Here is a 22,481-nt window from a genome sequence, read left to right on the forward strand (position 1 = left end):
GTGTGTGTGCACGGCTGCTGCGGGTTGGGGGGCAGCCCCCTTCTTGAAAATTCGGGGGGCCCTTGGAGCCACCAGATGGCACCTATGCTTAGCAATGTGCACTCTAAGAAGGAAAAGGATGGCGATTGGTGTTCTTGCCGCCACGGGCAAAAACTATTTGGAAGTCAAACATGTTGCTTGCAGTAGGATGTAAGGAAATCTGCATGGTGCAACCCAGATCAATACAGACTGGTGGTATTGTGTAGTATATACAAACACACAAATCTGAGGTGGGCTGAGTCAGAGCGCTACTACTGAATGAATTGCCTCTGACAAGATGCAAGTGAATAAGTCTATAAACTTTTGTTGAATTAAATCCATTGAAGTTAATGGAACTAAACAGGCCTCTAGCCGGTTTGCAATCCCATTTAATTCAAAGGGGAAACCCTCTGATATCTTTGAAAAGAGTTCGGCTATTTCTTGCCAACAATATAAATATTTTTCGCACACAGCAGGAAGTCATATATGCCGAAATGCCATAAGCGCACATTATCCATGATGCTTTCACCGATGCCAAATACCGTACCTGTGCCAAAATGTTGAGGAGCAAAAGAATAAAAATTACAAAACAATTTGTCCCAGCAGCAAAATACTTCTTATAAATGCTAAAGCCGATTTTCCCTTCTGAACGGCTTTCCTCTGGCAAGGCGGTTAGAACAGGTTCCATCTGCAGGGCAGAGAATGCATAAGAAAATATTGTTATAATGGCTATTACAGGAGAAGCCTAAGAAAATACCAGAGCTACAACTGCACTTGTTAAAGAACTGGGCACAAGTCTAATAGCAATGATGCAATCTAAAATAACAACAACAAAGAGGCAAAAGTCATTAAATTCCTAACTGCTATGATATTGTGCAGTAAAACTGAATATTGGCTGTGAGGGTGATCTGGCTACGACATGGGTCACCCCATTGATCGCCAGGGTTGAATACTTAAAGTCTTATTTTTTATTAAAATCAGAAATAAAAAATTAGACCACTTCTCTCAAGTGAGTGAGGCACAAAGCATCCAGGTAAATTTAGAAAACCAGGTTCTGAAATGGCAACCCAGTGGTACCTTGGTTTAAGAACAGCTCAGTTTATGAACAACTTGGATTAAGAACGCTGCAAACCCGGAAGTAGGTGTTTTGGTTTGTGAACTTTCTTTGGAAGCAGAACATGTTCCGCTTCCTGTTGAGTGTGTTCCATTTGTAAATTGAGTCCCCCCACTGCTATGGGAAAGCTTGCCTTGGTTTAAGAACGCTTTGGTTTACGAATGGACTTCCGGAACGGATTAAGTTCGTAAACCAAGGTACCACTGTATTGTGTTTGTCAAGAGATTGAAAAAAAAATTAGTTGATTAATCCTTTTAACCATTTGACACATCTGCATATTAACTATAAAATACAGTGGTGCCTCGCAAGACGAAATTAATTCGTTCCGCAAGTCTCTTCGTCTTGCGGTTTTTTCGTCTTGCGATGCACAGTTTCCCATAGGAATGCATTGAAAATCAATTAATGCGTTCCTAGGGAAACCGCCTTCAGACCAGGTCCAGGGACAGTCTGTCCCCCGACCTCTTCTGAAGGCTGGGGGGGGGGGGACAAGGGCTTTTCTTCCCACTGCCAGCCTTCAGAAGGCTGTTCTGAAGGCTGGCGGTGGGAAGAAAAGCCCTTCTTCCCACCTCCCGCCCCGCAAGCTCCGGGGACAGGAGGGCTTTGCTGCCGACCGCCAGCATTTTAAAAGCCCCTGCTGTCCCGGGGCGATTTTAAAATGCTGGCGGGCGGGAGCGAAGTCTCCGCTGCCCCGAGGAGATTTTAAAATGCTGGGGGTCGGCAGCGAACGCTTCGCTCCCGCCCGCCAGCATTTTAAGATCGCCCGGGGCAGCGGAGAAGTCTCCGCTGTCCCGGGAAGGCAGGCGGGGGGAGCAAAGACTTTTGCCCCCGCCTGCCTTCAGAAGAGGTCCAGGACCTCGTTCTGATGCCCGGCGGCGGGGTGAGAGGTTCCCGCCCCCCCGCCCTGCTTCGGAGCAGCGTTCCGAAGCGGGGCGGCTGGGGCAGGTGTTCCCGCCCCCCCGCCCCGCTTCGGAGCAGCGTTCTGAAGCGGGGCGGCTGGGGCAGGTGTTCCCGCCCCCCCGCCCCGCTTCGGGGCAGCGTTCCGAAGCGGGGCGGCTGGGGCAGGTGTTCCCGCCCCCCGCCCCGCTTCGGAGCAGCGTTCCGAAGCGGGGCGGCTGGGGCAGGTGTTCCCGCCCCCCCGCCCCGCTGCGGAGCAGCGTTCCGAAGCGGGGCGGCTGGGGCAGGTGTTCCCGCCCCCCCGCCCCGCTTCGGAGCAGCGTTCCGAAGCGGGGCGGCTGGGGCAGGTGTTCCCGCCCCCCCGCCCCGCTTCGGAGCAGCGTTCCGAAGCGGGGCGGTTGGGGCAGGTGTTCCCGCCCCCCCGCCCCGCTTCGGGGCAGCGTTCCGAAGCGGGGCGGCTGGGGCAGGTGTTCCCTCCCCCCCGCCCGGCTTCGGAGCACCGGGAGAAGCGATCTCCCCGCAGCCCCTTGCTTCAAAAGAGGTCCGAGGGCAGCGGGAAGTGCTTCCCGCTGTCCCCGGACCTCTTTTGAAGCAAGGGGCGGTGGGGAGAAGCGATCTCCCCGCAGCCCCTTGCTTCAAAAGAGGTCCGGGGGCAGCGGGAAGCGCTTCCCGCTGTCCCCGGACCTGGGGCTGCGGGGAGAAGATCGCTTCTCCCCGCCGCCCCTTGCTTCAAAAGAGAAGACCCGCTGTCCCCTGGGCAAGCTTCGTTTTGCGAAGCAAGCCCATAGGGAAATTCGTCTTGCGAGGCAACTCGAAAACGAAAAAACCTTTCGTTTTGCGAGTTTTTCGTCTCGCGAGGCGTTCGTCTTGCGGGGTACCACTGTATACACTTCCATGAGAACAGCACAATAACAAGAAGGACTGTATAAGTGGAACATGCATTACAGCAGCCATGAAAATGTTCTGCTTCATGTTCCTTTCACTTGTTTATTAAATTTTTGTCCTGGTCTTCCTCCCAGAGGAGTCCAGGGCAGCTATTGCAGATTTTGCATTGATGATTTTGATCTGAAATATGCAAAACTCCATGGCATTCACAATCCATAGCATGACACACACTGACCACATTCACACAGTGAAATACTCTATGCACAAGCTTTCTGTCATTTCAGTCCTGGCTTAATGTGAGCAAATAAACCAGCCAGGAACCCACAGCTTCCCAATCAGCCACAGCTTCCCAATCAGAAACTAGAGTTAATGGTTTTCAAGCAAGCAAGAGTTGATAATGGAACTTTAAGCCACGGCTTCATCCCCTAGCATGTTTAGAAGTCATTACAGTGGTACTTCTGGTTGCGGGATCCGTTTTGGAGGCCCGTTCGCAACATGAAAAGAGCGCAACCTGCAGAGGCGCGTCTGTGCATGCACGGGTTGCAATTCGCCACTTCTGCGCATGCGCGTGACGTAATTTTGCACTTCTGCGCATGCGCGAGCAGCGAAACCCGGAAGTAACCCTTTCCGGTACTTCCGGGTCGCCGCGGAACGTAACCTGAAAGAACGTAACATGAAGCAGACGTAACATGAGGTATGACTGTATTCATGTTTTTCTGCTGCATGTAATGGGAACTAACCTTTAACTGTGGCATCTTGGCTGGTTTCACAGCTCGCATGATACAGGAAGTTAGTTAGGCTTACATTTCAAGGCAAAATTAACTTACGTTTCCCAAACCAATATGTGAACTGAAAAGTGATGCTGTTCTTCGACCCAAAAATGCTTGCAAAAATGGGGGGGGGGGAGAGAGCATTCGACAGAGGAGGAACCAACACAGAAAAGGCCCGTTCTCGTGTTGCCACCTTTCAAACCTCTCAGGGGGCATAGAGTAGGGCCTCAAATAACAAGCTCAAGGTTTGTATTGGGAGAAGCAGTCCTTAAGGTATTGAAATGAACAGATAAGGAGAAATGTGCATGAAAATGAGTACCATTTTTATTCAAGGTTTCTTTAAAAATATCAAACCGAGACAGAAATGGGGTGAACTGAACATTAGCCTGGGAAAATGAGAAACTGAAAATGTAACTCTTCCATCCCCAGCACAATGGGATATCATTTATATATATATATATATAACTACTTAAGAAAACCAGGTGTTTCGTATATCTCATGTACTCACAGAGGGAGGTTCTGCAGACCCATCTTTCTGTGAGTGCGCTGAAGATTCCATTGACCACATAGAAGACTGAGAAAAGGTTCGGATCCTGGATAACCGGTGGCTAGGAGTTCCTGGAACTAGTAGCTGGTCATCGTCTTCAGGTTTTTTCAAAAAGGAAGCAAAATCTATTCCAGATCTCAGGAAGTCTGAGTAAGTCCCCTTCCCAACCTCCTTACCCTAGAAGTAAAAAAAACAGAGTCGCATAATGCACATAATATTCAGAAAGTGAACAAATTTTACATCTCAAATAACTTAGATAATTCTACAGTCTAACGTGATACGTTGTTGACTCCCAAAATCATCAGCATTATGGTAACAGGAGCATTGTTTTTAATTTTTTAAATGAAAACCATATTTGAGTATTTACTGCTGACATTAAAATGAAAGGAAAGTTAACAAATTGTAATTCAACAGCCATGTATCTTCATTTCTTTTCCCTAAGTAAGGTTGTTGGCACCCGTCTGTCTTGAGAGACAATGGAGTGATCCTCCAGGGATGAAGGGAAGGGAGAAGTTATTGTTTTTCTTCCAACTATTTACTTGTATTTTTACCTTGTATTTTATCCTGTGAACTGCCCTGAGATCTTTTGATGAAGGGTGGTAAAAGGTAAAGGGACCCCTGACCATTAGTAACAGTCGTGGCTGACTCTGGGGTTGCGGCGCTCATCTCGCTTTACTGGCCGAGGGAGCCGGCGTACAGCTTCTGGATCTTGTGGCCAGCACGACTAAGCCGCTTCTGGAGAACCAGAGCAGCGCACAGAAACGTCGTTTACCTTCCCGCCGGAGCGGTACCTATTTATCTACTTGCACTTTGACGTGCTTTCGAACTGCTAGGTTGGCAGGAGCAGGGACCGAGCAATGGGAGCTCACCCCGTCGTGGGGATTCGAACCGCCAACCTTCTGATCAGCAAGTCCTAGGCTCTGTGGTTTAACCCACAGCGCCACACGAGTCCCTTGATGAAGGGTGGTATATAAACCTTAATAATACTAATAATACTAATGTCAAACTGCTGCATTAGAAGCACTAAAGGGACCTGCTCGGTGCAGAAGCCAGGGCAGTGTGTACAGAGGTCCTGGGGTGCCCTCAGCCTCGCAGAGCAATACGTTTGGCACCAGCTTGGCTGCAGGAGTTGCTGAAAGGAGATGTCCATACCCCATCCAACCGCCTTAGGCACTCTACTCCAGATTCGTATGGGGTTTACTCCTCAGCCTTTTCTTCTCATGAAGATATCTCACAAGGCAGTGGACCAGAGTTTTCCTTCTAGATGGGATACCTTCCCAGGCTGACGAGTCTCAACTGCCCCTTACTTCCCTCTACAGAATGTGCAGAAACCGCCTTCTTGACTGTTGGACCCACTATTGGTCTCGTCCATTCAGTCCACCAGAGCCTATCTTCAAATGCAAGGGAAACTCTTATTCACCGAGGGCTTGGGACTCAACGACTACCCTCAGCTGGTTGGGCTGGCCAGTCAAAACTGGTCCTGGGGTGTGGTTGCTATCACATGCTGATAGTTTCTAGGAGCTACAGGTGAAAACTGAACACAGGGTGGGCACCAAAGGTGGACAAACTACCCCAGAAGGAACACAATGTGTCTCCCACCAGAGGTGCCACCCTTCTCCTAACACCCCATGCACACCGCAAGTAAAGCATTAGGAGTTCTTTTCATATAGTTCTTTCCAAAGAGGACAAAAATTGCATCTTTTCTTTGCCTGTTTTTGAAGTTTTGAAATAATGAGGCAATTAGGACAACAAAATAAGCCATGGTTGATGACGATGGGAACAAGCCACAGCGAGCCTTGAGCTCATGTACTCTCCCCAGCTAACGTAAGAAGTTCCTTTTAATTATTATTAGCTACAACTTGTCGTGTCAGCTAACCCAACAAATGCGTGGTTAATCTTAACTATGCTTTGTTTGGAACATCAAGTCAATTTCAAACCACGGATTTGAAAACAGACTCGTTTTAAACAAACCGTTGTGAAGATTAACTACTGTTTGGATGTGACGCTAAACTGTAGTTAATCAAAAGCTGAAGAAAAATGCTTCCCGTCTTCTCCCCGAAGTCGCTGGAGAGAGGAGAGCGAGGAATGCAAACAACTGGGGTTCACTGTAACCACTTTCCACCATGATAAACAGCCATGGCTTATTGTGATGTCTGCACCAGTTCTCTATGGTAATAGTCACAAGGCAGGAAGAACAGATATCCTATCACTCTGCAGATAATTTCCTGGTCTCTCTCTAATCTCAGATGACATGCAATACAAGCCAACTGGCAAACTCAAATGCTACACTGAAGCCAGAAAATCACTACCCTTCTTGTCACATAGAAAATCACTACCCTTCTTGTCAAGCCTTGCAGTCCGGATAATCTCTTTACCACCATCCCTTTAAAAAACAATTGGAGAGAAATAATAGCCCTACTCAGATGTCACATTTATTTTAAACTATGGCTTAATCATGAACATGTCTCCCGCACACCTTCACTATGACTTGTCAAGGTTTGTGGCTTACCATTTATGGTTTGCTTAACAAACCATGCTCCAGGTTCATATCCCATGAAAAGCCATACAGGGGTTTTTATGCCCCATTAAAAGCCACAGGGGGGCACTTTCACAATTAAACCATGGTTTAAAACAAACAAGGGTTTTGCATGGCATGAGAACCAGATATCAAGGAATAAACAACTGGTGGTGTATTTTTATTTGGGGGGGGGAGGGAAAGGGGGAATAGGAAGATAGTTTTTACAGACAGGAATTTGGGATTAATGCCCTCCTTGTTTCTTCGTGTCAGAGATTACTCCTAAGAAAGTGTGTCTAGCACTGCAGCCTCAACAGCACAATCTTGTGCACGTTTACTGAGAAGCAAGTCCAAAAATTTACACCTAGAAAACTCTGCGTAAGATTGCTACCTAAATTAGTTATCACCTTATTTTCTGTACTCATCATGCAGACTGATTATCAGACTGAAAATCTCTACCCCTTAACAAAACTTCTAATCCTCTTAAGTTTCAAGTGGGATTTTTTAGAGATGTGCTTAGAATGCAGCAAATTCTACTCCCCTCTTCTTTCTAATTTTAAACCAGCTGAATTAGTAAAAACAAAGTTGCTGGGACTGCCTCAAAACACGAAATTAATGGCTTTAAGAACTGCAGCTAAACACCTTCAACTGATGTTTTTCACATTTCTTTCAATTAAGTGCAAGTCATAGAACAATAGTTTAAAAAACCCCACCCCAAACCATAATTTGTACTTTAGACTTCAGATTATTTGCACTGTTTTATAATGTTTTTCTTACTGGTGCTCTCGCTATTTTGTATGTCTCATTGAGTTTACTGAAAAATGCCACTCAAATTTTCTTTTAAAAGTGCAATGAAAACTAACATGCTAATTAGCTGTGGTACTTCAGCTTCCTCTGTATTTACAAAGCCACTCCAGGGCTGAAAAAAACTATTTTCCTTCTTCCCTTTAAAACGTTTCATCTTTAAAATAAAAACAACCACCCAACACTGTTATATTATTCTATTCCATTTGGAACAGATTTAGTTGTGTTATAAATTGTTGTAACATTGTTCAGACTAAAGAAACCAACAAACAAACAGCGTCAGTTTTCTAGAGATAATCTTATCTCCACCTACCTCCTTTAAAATTAGGATCTGGTTTGCAGACCGAAGATATTGCAACTGGTGGGTCACTAAAATAGTCACCTTTTTATGTAAAGCTTGACAGATACACCTGCAAAAGAAACGAGATGAGAACTAAACTCTGATTTTCTAAAAACATTTGTGCGTGTTTGTTGTTTAAGTCTTAAATTGAGAAGCAAAAGGTTCTGTCCTTTGGAATGAAAGATAAGCAGTTTAAATATTGCTGTGTTTTAGTAGCGAGGATCCCACAATGTTCAAAATAAAAACCTGAATATAAAACTTCAATTCAAATAGTCTCTGGATTCAAGAAGTGCTGATCCTACTAAATTTCATAGGAGTCATAATGGTGTGTGGAAGAGGAGGAAACTGGAAAAGTGGGGGTCATTATTATTATTATTATTCTCCAAACCTGTAACACACAATTATTACGCAATTACAGAAAATGAAAATAAAAAATGAAACAACAACACACAGAGAATCGTTTCCAAATACAATCTAAGCAATGGATGTTACTATGCAATATTTGGTGTTAGTTGAAATTGTGATGGTTTTAGCATCAGAGTGGAGTTCAGTACAGTGGTACCTCGGGTTAAGAACTTAATTCGTTCTGGAGGTCTGTTCTTAACCTGAAACTGTTCTTAACCTGTAGCACTACTTTAGCTAATGGGGCTTCCTGCTGCTGCTGCGCCGCCGCACAATTTCTGTTCTCATCCTGAAGCGAAGTTCTTAACCCAAGGTACTATTTCTGGGTTAGCGGAGTCTATAACCTGAAGCGTATGTAACCTGAAGCGTATGTAACCCAAGGTACCACTGTACTCCTTCCAAATTATGGATATAACTTGGGACCTGTCTATCTTCTGCAGATCGGAGGAATGGCAGACACACTAATTTACATATGAAACGAATAAACATAAAACTTATTTCTAGTATAACGGGCTAGACCTACTCCTATGTGTGTGAAATTGAGCCCACGTTCCTATAAACTCAAAATATGCTTAATAATAGAAAAGGCTTTTGGCTGGATTACATGGTGCGGCTTTCAACCAGAGGTTTTGAGTTGTGCTTCTAAGTCTGGGGTGAGCAACCTTTTTTAGCCGTGGGCCGGTCCACAGACCATGTGGGGGGACGGACTATATTGGGGGGGGGGGCGGGGGCAGGGAGGAATGAACAAATTCCTATGCCCCACAAATAAGCAGAGATGCATTTTAAATAAAAGCACACATTCTACTCATGTCAAAACACCAGGCAGGCCCCACAAATAACCCAGAGATGCATTTTAAATAAAAGGACACATTCTACTCATGTAAAAACACAATGATTCTTGGACCGTCCGCGGGCAGGATTGAGAAGGCGATTGGGCCGGATCCGGCACCCGGGCCATAGGTTGCCTGCCCCTGTTCTAGGTTGTATACCCTATGTATCATGGCAACCTATTATTTTAGCTCCTGCAGCAAACAATTAGTATGCACTGGTGCTCAGAAAGTGCCCAATTTACAAAATGGGGAACTTAATTGAAAATCAATGTACCTTACCACAAAGTCCATGCCACCAGTGCACCTATTTGGACCGTAAGTAGCTGTCCTATGGGGAGCCAGACCATTGGATCTATCTACCTCCATCTGCATTAGCTTGGAACATCTCTCCAGGGTTTCTCAGGCGAGAGACATTCCCAGCTGAACACAGGTATGTTGGGAAACGAAGCAGTACTGGATTTGACCTATAAAGCCTTAAACAACTAAGGATCGCAGTTTCTCAAAGACTGCCTCTCCCCATATGAACCAGCCCCGACCCTGCAATCATCAACTGAGGTCCTTCTTCATGTGCCTCCTCCGTGAGAGATCCAGAGGGTGGCAACACGAGAAAGGGCCTTCTCTGCAGTGGCTCCCCGTCTGTGGAATGCTCTCCCCAGGGTGGCTCACCTGGCTCCTTTGCTATATGTTTAGGTTCCAGGCAAAAATGTTCCTCTTCGACCAGGCATTTGGCTGATTAAAGTTCTACAGCTTTTAAAATAGTGTTTGTGGTAGTGGTGGAGGTTATTGGTTTGTGTTTGTTTTAGGATGTATTTTGCATTGTCATTTTGTATTTTTCTGTTGCGAACTACCCTGGGATCTTAGGGTGAAGGGCAGTATACAAGCATTATTATTATTATTATTATTATTATTATTATTATTATTATTATTGCATGCAAAACAGATGTTCTATCACAGAGCTACAGCCCTTCCTATGACTGCAAGCTTTGAGCTCACAACATAGACTGTTGCACCTCCACAACAAACAGTGGTAATTTAGAGCTCAATGCAACAAAGCTGCAATATTAAAATATCCGTTAACAAACTTCTCATTTCTCAAGCATGTGCAAAGGGCAGAACTACACGTGACCTCAGCAAACGCATATACTCAAATTCTCCTTTGCTGAGGTAATGCAAATGGAAGAGTGGGGGAAGTATGAAGCCTATTCAAAATCATTCCCAGACAGGATTATTTCTGGTGTCAGACCCCTGAGAAACTGGATTAGAAACAGAAGAGGGGGAAGAGCTCTGGCAGGAGAGAATTAGCGGACAGGGGAAAGGCTGAGAGTCGCCTTCTCCCCTATGAAAGAGTATTATGATCCAGGAGCCCTGGTTGGTCTCGTAACATAAAGTTTGGTGATTAGAAAAGGAGACAAAACTAGAGTTTATGGCTAAACGGAACGTGTAAGTGGCTTTTTCATAAGTGCAGTTTGCAACTATTACCAGGCTGCAAAAATGCACAATATACGTGGGTAGCCCTTAAGCCTTTCAATTGCCTTTTCAAACTAAATAATGTGGCAATAATATTCAGCACTGCTCTTTCGGCACGGCCCGTGCAAAGGTGTGATGCCCTACGTGCAACTTTTAAAAACAAATTCTGGACACACTTCACATAGCCCTACATTATCTAATTGCAAAGGCAAAACTGAAAAGCTTGCAAAGGGAGACCACTGCAGTATAAAAAAAGCCACTTACTCGTCCTTCCGCTATGCTCTAGTGCCATTCTGTGGTTTGTGAAGCAGCAGCGCCACCAGTTTAGTGTATAGCAGAGGGCGAGCTTTATATCCAACAGTAAGTCAGCAGAGTTTGACTTCGGTAGACCTGAAATGATAACATTATTTTTAAATGCACCCTGTACGGAAAACAGGGTTCACCTGATTCACACACGACGCATTCTTTTGTAGGACACACCACCATAACAAAAGGTGAACTCACACACATACACACACGACAGAAAGTCTCTTAAGACAGGGGTCGCAAACCTTTTTGGAAATGTGAGAGAGTGCCATGGGCGCCGGTCACAAAATGGCTGCCTTGGGGTTGGCACTCTAAATTTGAGCATTTTCAAAAGCTCCCACATTAAACAACTGCCTTGCGTTTATTTAAAATGAGCAGCAGGAAAGTGAACATTTAGGCATAACTTGTACTATGCTACTCTTAACAGAAATACAATGTAAAGACACTTGGAAGTTACATACTTTTCAAACAAATGCCTGCTAACTTCTGCATCCACGGCACTCAAGGGATCATCCAAGAGGTAGATTTCTGCATCTTGATACACAGCCCTAAAAACATGTAAAGAAGTAACAGACGGGTTACTACCAAAAGAATTACAATTCCCATCATCCATTGGCTACGCTGGCTTGGGATGACAGGAGTCTAAAGAACATTTGGAAGGCCACAAATTCTGCACTCCAATATTAAAGAAAGGAACAGGAAGCGGACACTCAGTGACCCGGATCTAAATCCTCTCCTTCAACCCACTTGGTTCACCTTGAACCAAAAACTGCTCTTTTTTATATATCTAAATACCTTCCATTATTTCATAAACACACAGTCCAGAGCAGACATGACACTGTCCCTCCCCAAACCATGGCTTCAGATTAAGATGCCAGCCTTAGGCACCCATTTCAAACCATGGCCAACAGTTGTGGATAATTGGACTTGTAATCTAACAACATCTGGAGGGCAGCAGGGTCCCTCTCCCTGCCTTAAGCCATGTTTGAAAACATATTAAGAACATGTGAATTTCGGATACAGGAAAAATGCTAAGGTGGTTCCCTTTCAAGGCACTTTGGAACTCTCTTCCAGGAAAGGAATGTACAGCTTCTTCCTTGTGTTCTTTTAAGAATAGTTAAAATCTCCCCCTTTAAGAAGGTTTTTAAATCCATGGCCTGTCATACTCTGCTCTGCTGCTTTGTCCTAGGGCTGTTGTGAAACTGATGTTTTATATTGCTCCAAATAGCTGCCTGGTACTGTTTGAAATTTGTGTACATCACCTTAAAGTATATATGAATTAGCAGCGTGTCGGTTTTTAATTATAACATATAAATGTTAAGGTAGTTGCCATCACCATCCCTCACTTCTAAGCAGAAAAGGGCTATCTCAGTAAATGAAAGTCCCACTTTACCTGGCAAGATTAACTCTGGCTTTTTGTCCCCCACTCAGTGTAGCTCCTCGATCTCCTATCATTGTTAGGTCTCCATCTTCCAGCAGCTCCATATCCTGTTAAAAACAGAAAAGGCGTTGCTGCTTGAACTGCAGTAATTTTTACAAACTGTATAGTCACTTGAAAACCCAAGAGCAACGGAACCATTGATGGTCAAGTTATTGCTCAAAGCAGCAGAATCTAGCTAATGAACTGAGAACTGGGCAGAAGGAATTCGAGGGAATTAGAAAAGGAAGTCATCAAGAAATTTAGAGCAACACAAATTCATCAGAAGGAATCCATTAGGCCACACTACTTTCTCCCGCCTCAGTCTTCTCAGCTGTAATATGGGAGCAGTAATACTAAACTACCTCAGCAGGTTGTCATAAAGATTACTGAGCTAACACAACACACTTTGAACACTCGCCATGCTATGTGGATTCATTATTTGTTCCATTATTAAATTTAAATCACATTGTTACAAAAAAAGAGAGATGGCATGGAACTATGTGCTACCTTTTTAAAATAAAGCTGTCTAATAAAACCTGCTAGTTTACTTGATGCTTCAACACGTATTAAAACAAAATTATTGTTGCATAGCAGTCCACATAATGGGTAGATTAAGGATCCTATTACTCAAATTAAAACAGCTCAACTGCAGGGTTAAATAATAAATCCAATGCCTTGCATCAAAATTTAAAAAAAATTGCTATGCTCATTCATGAAAGAGCTTTGGATAAAAGCCAATGTACATCACACTAAAGGCAACAGTTTACTAAGCTTCAAATGTTGTGAGAGATTTTTCTCCCCTTTCAAGAAATGTGTTTTATATCCTTTATAAACACCACAGAACCTGAATCTGAATTTTAGAAGGTGATGAATGTTTTAATACTGCCACGCAAGATTAGAAAAAGGTATCAACTGTGTTTAAAAGAAAAACAAGCGTGATTTGCAAAAGCTTTTAAACTGTCTGCTTTCCCCGCTATCTTTCCACTGATAGTAGCATCATAACACACCATATATTGGATCCACTGCATAATACTTCTCAAGCTGCCAAGCAAAATACATGTCTCTTAGCTAATCTGGTTCAGTGTCCCCTTCTACATCATACCTGCCAAATCAAAGAAAAGGGTCTTCTCAGAGCTGAAATGCTCTGAAGCATTCTCTCGCTTTAGATGCCACCCTAAGGAGCCAACAGCACTATTTCGCGGCTGTAATAATAATAATAATAGCCTTTGCCGTTCCAAATTTCACTCCTATAATCAGGACAGTGTGAAAGATCTCCTCACGTACATTGTTTTCTCTTGGGGCTTTCTTGTTTAAATAGCAAACAGAGATGACTTTAAGAGCTGTTCTAGCATATATACTGTAACCAAACTTAAAGTATGATTAAGGTAAAGGTAAAAAAGCACCCCTGGGTGGTTAAGTCCAGTCAAAGGCGACTATGGGCTTGCAGTGCTCATCTTGCTTTCAGACTGAGGGAACCAGCATTTGTCCACAGACAGCTTTCTGGGTCATGTGACCAGCATGACTAAACCACTTCTAGCGCAACGGGACACTGTGACTGAAACCAGAGTGCATGGAAACGCCGTTTACCTTCCCGCTGGAGCGGTACCTATTTATCTACTCGCACTGGCATGCTTTCGAACTGCTAGGTTGGCAGGAGCTTGGACAGAGCAACAGGAGCTCACCGCATTGCGGGGATTCGAACCGCTGACCTTCCGATCGGCAAGCCCAAGAGGCTCAGTGGTTTTGACCACAACACTACCCGTGTCCCTTAAAGTATGATCAGCCATACTTTATTTATGTGTATTTATGTGGCAATACCATTTCCCCCCCTGCCGCAGTAGGTTCAGTAATGTCAAGCAAATTGCTGCTGATAATTTTACTTGTAAATGATTCAGGTAGGTAGCCGTGTTAGTCTGATGCAGTAGAAATATATTAATAATAATAATAATAATAATAATAATAATAATAATAATAATAATAATAAAAATATAAAAAATAAAAAGGACAATTACGGGACATTTTTTTAATTTCTTAAATATATTTTTACTTGTAAATGTTCCCTTGGGAGGAAAGGCGGGATATTTATTATTACTACTATTGATATTAAAGAGATGCAGTTTCTTAATGTAATAATCCAGTGCTATGCATTTGTCTTAGACGTGTAACCAATTTGAAGATCTCGAGGCTGGTAACACTGATGAGTGTATATGACATGGCTCCAAAAGTTTTTAAAAACCTAACAAGTGATAAAATCACATACTAAACTAGTATTATAATGTCTGGAATGCTAATTCACTAGCAAGCAGTTTCAATCGGTAGGTATTTTTTTGGCTATGTTAACTAACCTTTATGCTGTTTTTAAAAACATTAGCTATTTCAAGAGGTCTATGAGCTGCAAAAAGTTCACACCTGCACCATTGCATTTCTCCTCTCTTCCCCCCAAATATGTTCTGGGACTTCCCTTAACCCTCTGAAGCAGATTTAGATCAGGGCAAGCACAGGAAGGGGAAATCCCACTGCAGGAGCAATGTCCTTCCACAAACAAAACTTTGCGGGATACAACCCTCGCTGCTAATTATTCACTAAATGCATTCCGAATGGTCACTTGCACACAGTGAAGTTTTTCAAAAAAAATTCCATGGGGAGGACTGTCAGTTTAAATTTCTTAGTGCAGAAAGTATTGATCTGATGTGTAGAGAACTTTCCTATTCTGATTAGTTCAGGAGGGTTCTGGAAGCTTCTCTGTGTGAAAGAAACAATCAGAAGGTCCATGACGTTTGGGTTATTCCTTCAGAGATGCTGAGCACAGCTAGTTTAAACTGATTCTCTTATCTCTTTTCTGTTAAGGTCACGCTGACAATAAAAGCAGGGCCAGAAGGAGCCTGGGTTTCACTTTCACTTTCTTTCTCTCTTCCTCCTGGTGTGGTGTTCTGTACATAATATACAGTGGTACCTCGGGCTACATATGCTTCAGGTTACAGACTCTGCTAACCCAGAAATAGTGCTTCAGGTTAAGCACTTTGCTTCAGGATGAGAACAGAAATCGTGCTCCAGCGGCGCGCAGCTGCAGGAGGCCCCATTAGCTAAAGTGCTGCTTCAGGTTAAGAACAGTTTCAGGTTAAGTACAGACCTCCGGAACGAATTAAGTACTTAACCTGAGGTACCACTGTACATAGTGTTAAGGTTTAGACTTAAGTTATTGTAAGTAAAAATTAAGTCTGCTGCAACTGGATTTCTTATGGACAGTGCCAATCCTGAATATATTGGATTTATGATCATTATGCTCATTTGCCTTCAGCAGCAGTAAAGCTCTGCTGGATGAAATATTTAATTGCCTCTGGTCTATTTTTTGGGAATCCCGCAATGTGTTTTACTCTGCTAACTATACGTCTGAGTTCTGCTCCGGATCAATATTGAGTAGAATTTCAAAGACAAGGACTTACTTTCTTGAGAGCACAAACTCGGAGAACCTTTTCGTATTTTTCTTTGTGGTATTCTTTTCCGAAGAGGATGTTACTTCTTACGGTGCCAGAAAACACCCACGGCTGCTGAGAAACATACGCTATTCTCCCTCGAACATCTGTGAAACCTTTGGTTGCAGACAGTTCGCCAAGGACAGCGCTCAAGAGCGAAGACTGAAAGCGTTGGGGAGAAAAAATAATTAAAGTTAAGGTTTTCAGTGGGTGCAGGAAAAAATGTGTACATGCAAATCCACTCACCTCCTGCAACCCTTATTACATGGGCCAACATAATGCTTTTAGCTACTGGGAGAGTTGCTTGCCTCACCTAATCTCACCTAATTGCTCCCACACCTAATCTTCCTGCACCTATTTTTACCAGGGTGCAGCTAACTAGCTAACACCAGTACTAGTTTTCTAGAAAAAGAGCTGCCGGAATTCACTATGAATGCCTCTTATAATGGCAATGGCGCCCACCTGGGAGGTGCTGGAACTGGGTTCCGGTGAGTTCCAGATGAAAAAAGCCCTGGCTAACCCTAATCATGGGGGACACGGGTGGCGCTGTGGGTTAAACCACTGAGCCTAGGGCTTGCCGATCAGAAGGTCGGCGGTTCAAATCCCCACGACGGGGTGAGCTCCCATTGCTCGGTCCCTGCTGCTGCCAACCTAGCAGTTCGAAAGCAGGTCAAAGTGCAAGTAGATAAATAGGTACCACTGCAGCAGAAAGGTAAACGGCATTTCCGTGCGCTGCTCTGGTTCGCCAGAAGCAGCTTAGTCATGCTGGCCACATGACCCGGAAGCTGTACACCGGCTCCCTCAGCCAATTAAGCGAGATGAGCGCCACAACCCCAGAGTCGGTCAATCCTGGACCTATGGTAGAGGTCCCTTTACCTTACCTTGCAAAGTATAAGAGACACAGTTAGAGCTGGATACACAAAGCAACCCTAAATCTTGGCACAGTTTTGCTCTAGCAAAGCTTTTTTGGGGATTCTATGACTGCAAAACAACCTGCTTTAGTTGCAGAGGTGCAGACCTCTCGTTACACTGCAGCAGCAGCACAGATGGGCCGCCACACAATGCAAGAGTTTGGAATACCTGAGTAATGTATTTCATTCATTTATTCGGGTCCACATCCTTCAGTTCATTGGTGTGATCCTCAGCTACACACTTATTAAGCCAAAATAGCCATGTGCTCTATGATTCCTTTCTCCCCCTCTGGGCATGCTGCGACTGAAGACTTCCTAGGTTAAGTAATCATAGTCTCTTGTTAAGTCTAAACTGGGAAACTGTGGTTACTAGGATCAGAACAAACCATAATAACCCCCCCTAAAAACATCTTCCAAACCATTGTTTCAGATCCTACTAACCACAGTTACCAGGAAGGAGGGGACCAGGCAGAGGGGCAAAACGCTCATGTCTATCTCGACTTAGTTCTTCTTCTTTGGAGATCACTCATAGCCAAGTAAGATTGTCCTCCATAAACGTGGTTTTAACAGTGAGCCCGTAAGTGACTGTGAAGGCTAATTTTGGATCCACACATCCTTCCACAGTGGGGACATAGGTTTCTGGGCGGGAGTTGATCATGGTGAAGGTTTGCCAAGCGTGCCTTCCTCTTAGCACGTTTCTTCCTTTCATCCTGAGTTTGAGCGTCTTCAAAGCCCAGGACACCTTTGGTCAGGGCTGTTCTCCAAGTGGACCACTCGCAGGCCAGTGTTTCCCAGTTGTCGGTGTTTATACTATTTATTTATTTATTTTTTAGATTTGCCTTGAGAGAGTCTTTCAACCTCTTCTGTTGATCACCAGCATTACGCTTTCCATTTTAAAGTTCGGAATACAGTAGTTGCTTTGGAAGACAATAATCAGGCATCCGCACAACATGACCAGTCCAATGAAGTTGACATTGAAGAATCATTGCTTCAATACTAGTGATCTCTGCGTCTTCCAGTACACTGGCATTAGTTTGACTGTCTTCCCAGGTGATGTCTATCTCCACTTAGTTAACCTAGGCATGAATGCCCAAATCTGGGCACACACTCTTTGTTTAGAAGCAAATTGGGAAGCATTTTTAGCACTTTTGACAGATATCTGCATGCTTTATTTTTTATTAAGTTTCCATATCGTCCTTCATTCAAAGATCACAGGGTGGTTTACAATATGAAAACACAAAAGTACATACCATAATAACAGACAAAAATAATACCTGCGTCCATGGATTGAAGCCTTAGGACATCACAGCTCTTGCAATTTGCAACATCTTTAAAACCTATTTTGACCACCTTCCACCTGCCTCATAATTAGAAGACGCGATGGTTTGTGGACAACTTAACTGTAATTCTTAGCAGTGTAAAAATCTGAGTTATGACTTACTTTTCCTGCTCCTACAGGGCCAATCACAATTAGTAATTCTCCTGGTCTGACAGTAATTGAAATGTTTTGAAGTGTCGGCAATTCCAGAGCCTATACATTAACAAAAGAACAATTAATAAAAAATTCTGACACGTATTAGAATCAGAAAAGTCTGCAGTCCCAATAAAATATACCTGGAAACAGGGTACAATGAAAATAATAGTATTTGTTTCAAAGTAAATAGAGTCTGTCAAGACTGGCCCGTATGGGCAGGGGTACCTTTACCTTTTAAATAGGTTAAGAATCAGGGTGGAAACTTCAAGCGATTTAGAATTACATCTATATTCTCTCAGCATTGTTTCAGAGTGAAACCTGGCCACATATTTTCTACACCATAGCTCAGCGGCATCTTTCCTTCTATTTGTTTCTTGAAATACATAAATACTATCCAGTGAGATCATTTAATAAGTTTTCAAGATTCAATTATATATATAGTAACTTTGTATTAATGTAACATCTTAATATGTAACTGTGTCTTTTTGTAATATTTTGTTTACGCTGTTGTCGCTTCAGTTTCCTGTACACCGCTTCGAGATATTTTTAATATATTAAGTGGTATAGAAATAAAATAAGCAATCAATAATCAATAAAAAAATGGAAACCAAGTCTCCACTAAAACCCAAGCCTCAGCTCACATGCCTGTGTTCTAAAACCTTTAATACTGATACATTTTGAACTTCGGGAGGTTTGAATTTTGGAGGAAGATCCCTTTTGAAATATTATTTATAAAGCCCCACAAGGTGGCAGCATCAGCCCGTTATTAACACACACTCATTCACAACACACAAACCATCCCGCCAAAACCTTTGTGACCATGATATCACCTTCACTGTACTGCACTTTCATTCAACAGAAAATCTGATTCAAACATAACGCTGTGTTTCAGAACGTAGCTATTGAATAGAAAGAATACAGTGGTGCCCCGCAAGACGAACGCCTCGCAAGATGGAAAACCCGCTAGACGAAAGGGTTTTCCGTTTTGGAGGCGCTTCGCAAAACGAATTTCCCTATGGGGTTGCTTCGCAAGACGAAAAAATCTTGCGCGTCCCCACGGTTTTTTTTCTGCTTTTCCCCCCCTTTTCCTAAGCCGCTAAGCCGCCTATCAGCTGTTCCGCTGATAAGTCGCTTAACAGCTGATCGCTGAAAGCCGCTGGACCGCTGTAGCGCTAATCCGCTAAGCTATCAATGGGCTTGCTTCGCAAGACGAAAAAACCGCTAGACGAAGAGAATCGCGGAACGGATTCTTTTCGTCTTGCGAGGCACCACTGTACACAGAACGCAACTTGAGATAGCAAGATAACATATGCTTGGTGAAATGGGGCCTACTCAAAATCTGAATGATCACAGAATGTTAAGGAGAACTTCGAGAGCTCATAGAATTGAGTAAGTGCACGTGTGAATCTCTGTATACCAAATGAGGCACCTTTGCTGTATTATTTTCAGTACCTGCTTAAAACATTTTTGTTAAGGCAAGCCTTTCCAGGCAAGAAGACATCCAAGTGTTTTAATATTTTTAATTTACGGCTGAATTTAATTGATTTTCACTGTGTTAACTACTTGCCTTTAAACTGTTCTTATCGATAGCTTTAGTATTTCTTTTAAACGGATTAGAGATTTTGTTACAATCGAACAGTGGATGTGCTGGACCAATGTTTTGCCTCGGGAATGAACAGGCTGGAGCCTAAGTCTGTTCAACTCGATCATGCAATCTGGAAACCATTTAAGCCGGCAATAAAGGCAGTGAAATTTTTTAAAAAACACTATTTTAAAGGCTTTTCCCCCCTCTGCCAGGCTTAGGGTGTCTCAGCCAGCAGTAGCCCTGCTGCTGAACAGGGTTTGGATTTGGTGTAACTTTATGCCGTCTTAATTTACACCAGCTTCTGATGTAGAAGATTGCTTCCCTGCCCCCCACCCAAAAAACAACTCACCAAATTGACTCCCCGTTGCCACTTACTGCTTAAATCAATGATAAAAAGATAATTCAGCAACATCCAGCTGTGGAAGAAGCGTACTTCTGGGGTTAAATCAAACTCCTTCCTTTTTTGCTGTTTCAAAGGGGGGTGGGGAATGACATTACCTTGTCCCAGTAACAGGTCAAATCCTGCACATGAAGGAGTGTATTTTCACTGCCAGTTTTGAGTTGCGGGTTGACCTCAGAAATCTCATCAAGGATCAAAAAGTTCTGCACCAACGAGGGGGGGAAAGCACAAAGACTTCTTTGAGCACGACGCAGAACCGCATAGGGAAAATAACCCAGAATTTCCTTGTGAATCACAAGGTTACATAGCCACATTCAGAAACTATAAATGGCACTAACTGGTAAACAACTTCAGGTCAGGAAAACTGAGAACCCACCACCTCCTTGTGAACATATAGGAAGGGCAGCCTCCAAACACACCTGAAAAGTTAAATCACTGTCTAAGAAATTAAAGTTAAAAGTTAGAATATTTAATTCTAAATGCACCCTGGAAAACTACACTTTCATTCTACAAATCATGCAAAGTAGGGGCGCCCCCCCACAAAAAATTAATAATGAGAACTAGATCAATAGCTGACCCAAAGCTGCTTCAAAAGCAAATTTTAAAATGAAGCAGAACATAGCAGAGACTTAGGGGTCTGACAGCCATGTAAGCGTTGCTTCTCCCAGTGGTGCCCACCAACTGTATGGATGGGAAACTGATGATCCACAAACCATCTAACTTCACCCATGAGGTCAAACCACAAGTCAGCTGGCTTTACTTGTGAAGTCAGCTGATGTGGAGGACACGGTTCAATTCTACATTGCTTGTGGATGCCTGCTCCTAGCAAGGAACAGGTACCCCCAGCCAGAAAACAGAATTTAACCCTTGCTCAATGGCTGATTTTGTTGTTGTTTAGTCGTGTCTGACTCTTCATGACCCCATGGATCAGAGCAAGCCAGGCACTCCTGTCTTCCACTGCCTCCCACAGTTTGGTCAAATTTAAATGGCTGATTTAACAGAGGTTAAATCTTCCTTGGTTTGGCTGCCACATACTGACACTCACAGCCAAAGCAAGCTCCTTTTTCCTCCAAGTTTGGAAAATGCAGACTTCTTTTTCTTCTCTCCCTGCCACCATGGGGAGGGGAGAAAGAAGTGCTACGTGAGCCCTGCGCCTAGCACTTCTCAAAGCATCCCTTGTGCTGTAGTTCCCAAGCGTCTGACAGCCAGCCGGCTGGCTGGTACTTGACCAGCGAGCAACACAACGCAATCATTTGTTGCCACAGCAATGTTGTGAGATTGGCAGATGCGTGGCCCTATCGAATTTGGTGGACTGGTAGACTGATCCTGACAAGTAAATTGGCAAGAAATGCTGACAAAATGTTTGTGTGCTTCCTCTCTCTAAGAGGCCACAAAGGACTAACATCTTCTTCTCTGGCGACCACTTGTAGCCAAGGAAGATTGTCTTCCATCAACACGGTTTTAACAGTGAGTCCGTAAGTGACTGTGGAGGCCAATTCTGGATCCACATGTCCTTCCACAGTGGGGACACAGGTTTCTGGGCAGAAGTTGATCCCAGTGAGGGTTTGCCAAGCATGCCCTCCTCTTAGCACGTTTCTCCCTTTTGTCCTGAGTTTGAGTGTCTTCAAACCCATGACACCTTTGGTAAAGGCTGTTCTCCAACTGGAGCGCTCCCAGGCCAGTGTTTCCCAGTTGTTGGTGTTTATACTACATTTTTTTACATCTGCCTTGAGAGTCTTTGAACTTCTTTTGTTGACCACCAGCAGTACGCTTTCCACTTGAAAGTAGTTGCTCTCTCTAAGAGGCCACAAAGGACTAACATAGATACAGGAGGGAGACTTGCAAAAAAAAAAAGTGGTCTGGCAGTTTTGTGGATTTGTAATGCTGCTATTAAACATATCCAGAGAACATCCACTTTTGTTTCTTACACAATACCTTGATTCGTCGAATGCTGACCATTGCTTCCGACGCTCTCTCAACAGCCGCTGGGAAGAAGAGAGTAACTGTCAGTCTCACGGCACCATAGAGAGACACCGCAACGAACACCCGACTAGCGGAGATCTGATTGCCCAGCAACACGTAGGTCATGAACGTCATAAACACGGTGATTTTGCTGGCAACGAAGAAAGATGCCAGGTTCATTCCCCGAAGGTAAGAACTCTTGAGAACCTTGGAGATCTCCTTCCTGAAAATAATAATAATAGTAATAATAACACAGAGTTGATTAATAAGTATTTATTTTCATGCCACATAACAATACATTCATTGCACAAAGAGATCTTCTGAAACGTACGTATTTTAAACACACACCACGATAAATCAGTCT

The 22,481-nt window shown here is 43.6% G+C and overlaps 1 protein-coding gene across 2 annotated transcripts in view; it reads right to left on the reverse strand.

Moving 5' to 3' along the window:
• ABCC4 (ATP binding cassette subfamily C member 4 (PEL blood group)) overlaps positions 1-22,481 on the reverse strand; it is a 152,472-nt gene that overhangs the window by 97,378 nt on the left and 32,613 nt on the right. For both annotated transcript variants that reach the window (XM_077927718.1, XM_028728306.2), the window contains 9 exons: positions 22,091-22,340; positions 20,254-20,358; positions 18,138-18,227; positions 15,756-15,947; positions 12,286-12,380; positions 11,354-11,440; positions 7,861-7,957; positions 4,190-4,405; positions 566-706 (listed from right to left, as the gene is read on the reverse strand). In XM_077927718.1, the coding sequence (XP_077783844.1) occupies positions 566-706; positions 4,190-4,405; positions 7,861-7,957; positions 11,354-11,440; positions 12,286-12,380; positions 15,756-15,947; positions 18,138-18,227; positions 20,254-20,358; positions 22,091-22,340 (1,273 nt within the window). The remainder of the gene's footprint in view (positions 1-565; positions 707-4,189; positions 4,406-7,860; positions 7,958-11,353; positions 11,441-12,285; positions 12,381-15,755; positions 15,948-18,137; positions 18,228-20,253; positions 20,359-22,090; positions 22,341-22,481) is intronic.

Source organism: Podarcis muralis, chromosome 4 (assembly GCF_964188315.1).
Source record: "Podarcis muralis chromosome 4, rPodMur119.hap1.1, whole genome shotgun sequence".
Classification (NCBI taxonomy): Eukaryota; Metazoa; Chordata; class Lepidosauria; order Squamata; family Lacertidae; genus Podarcis; species Podarcis muralis.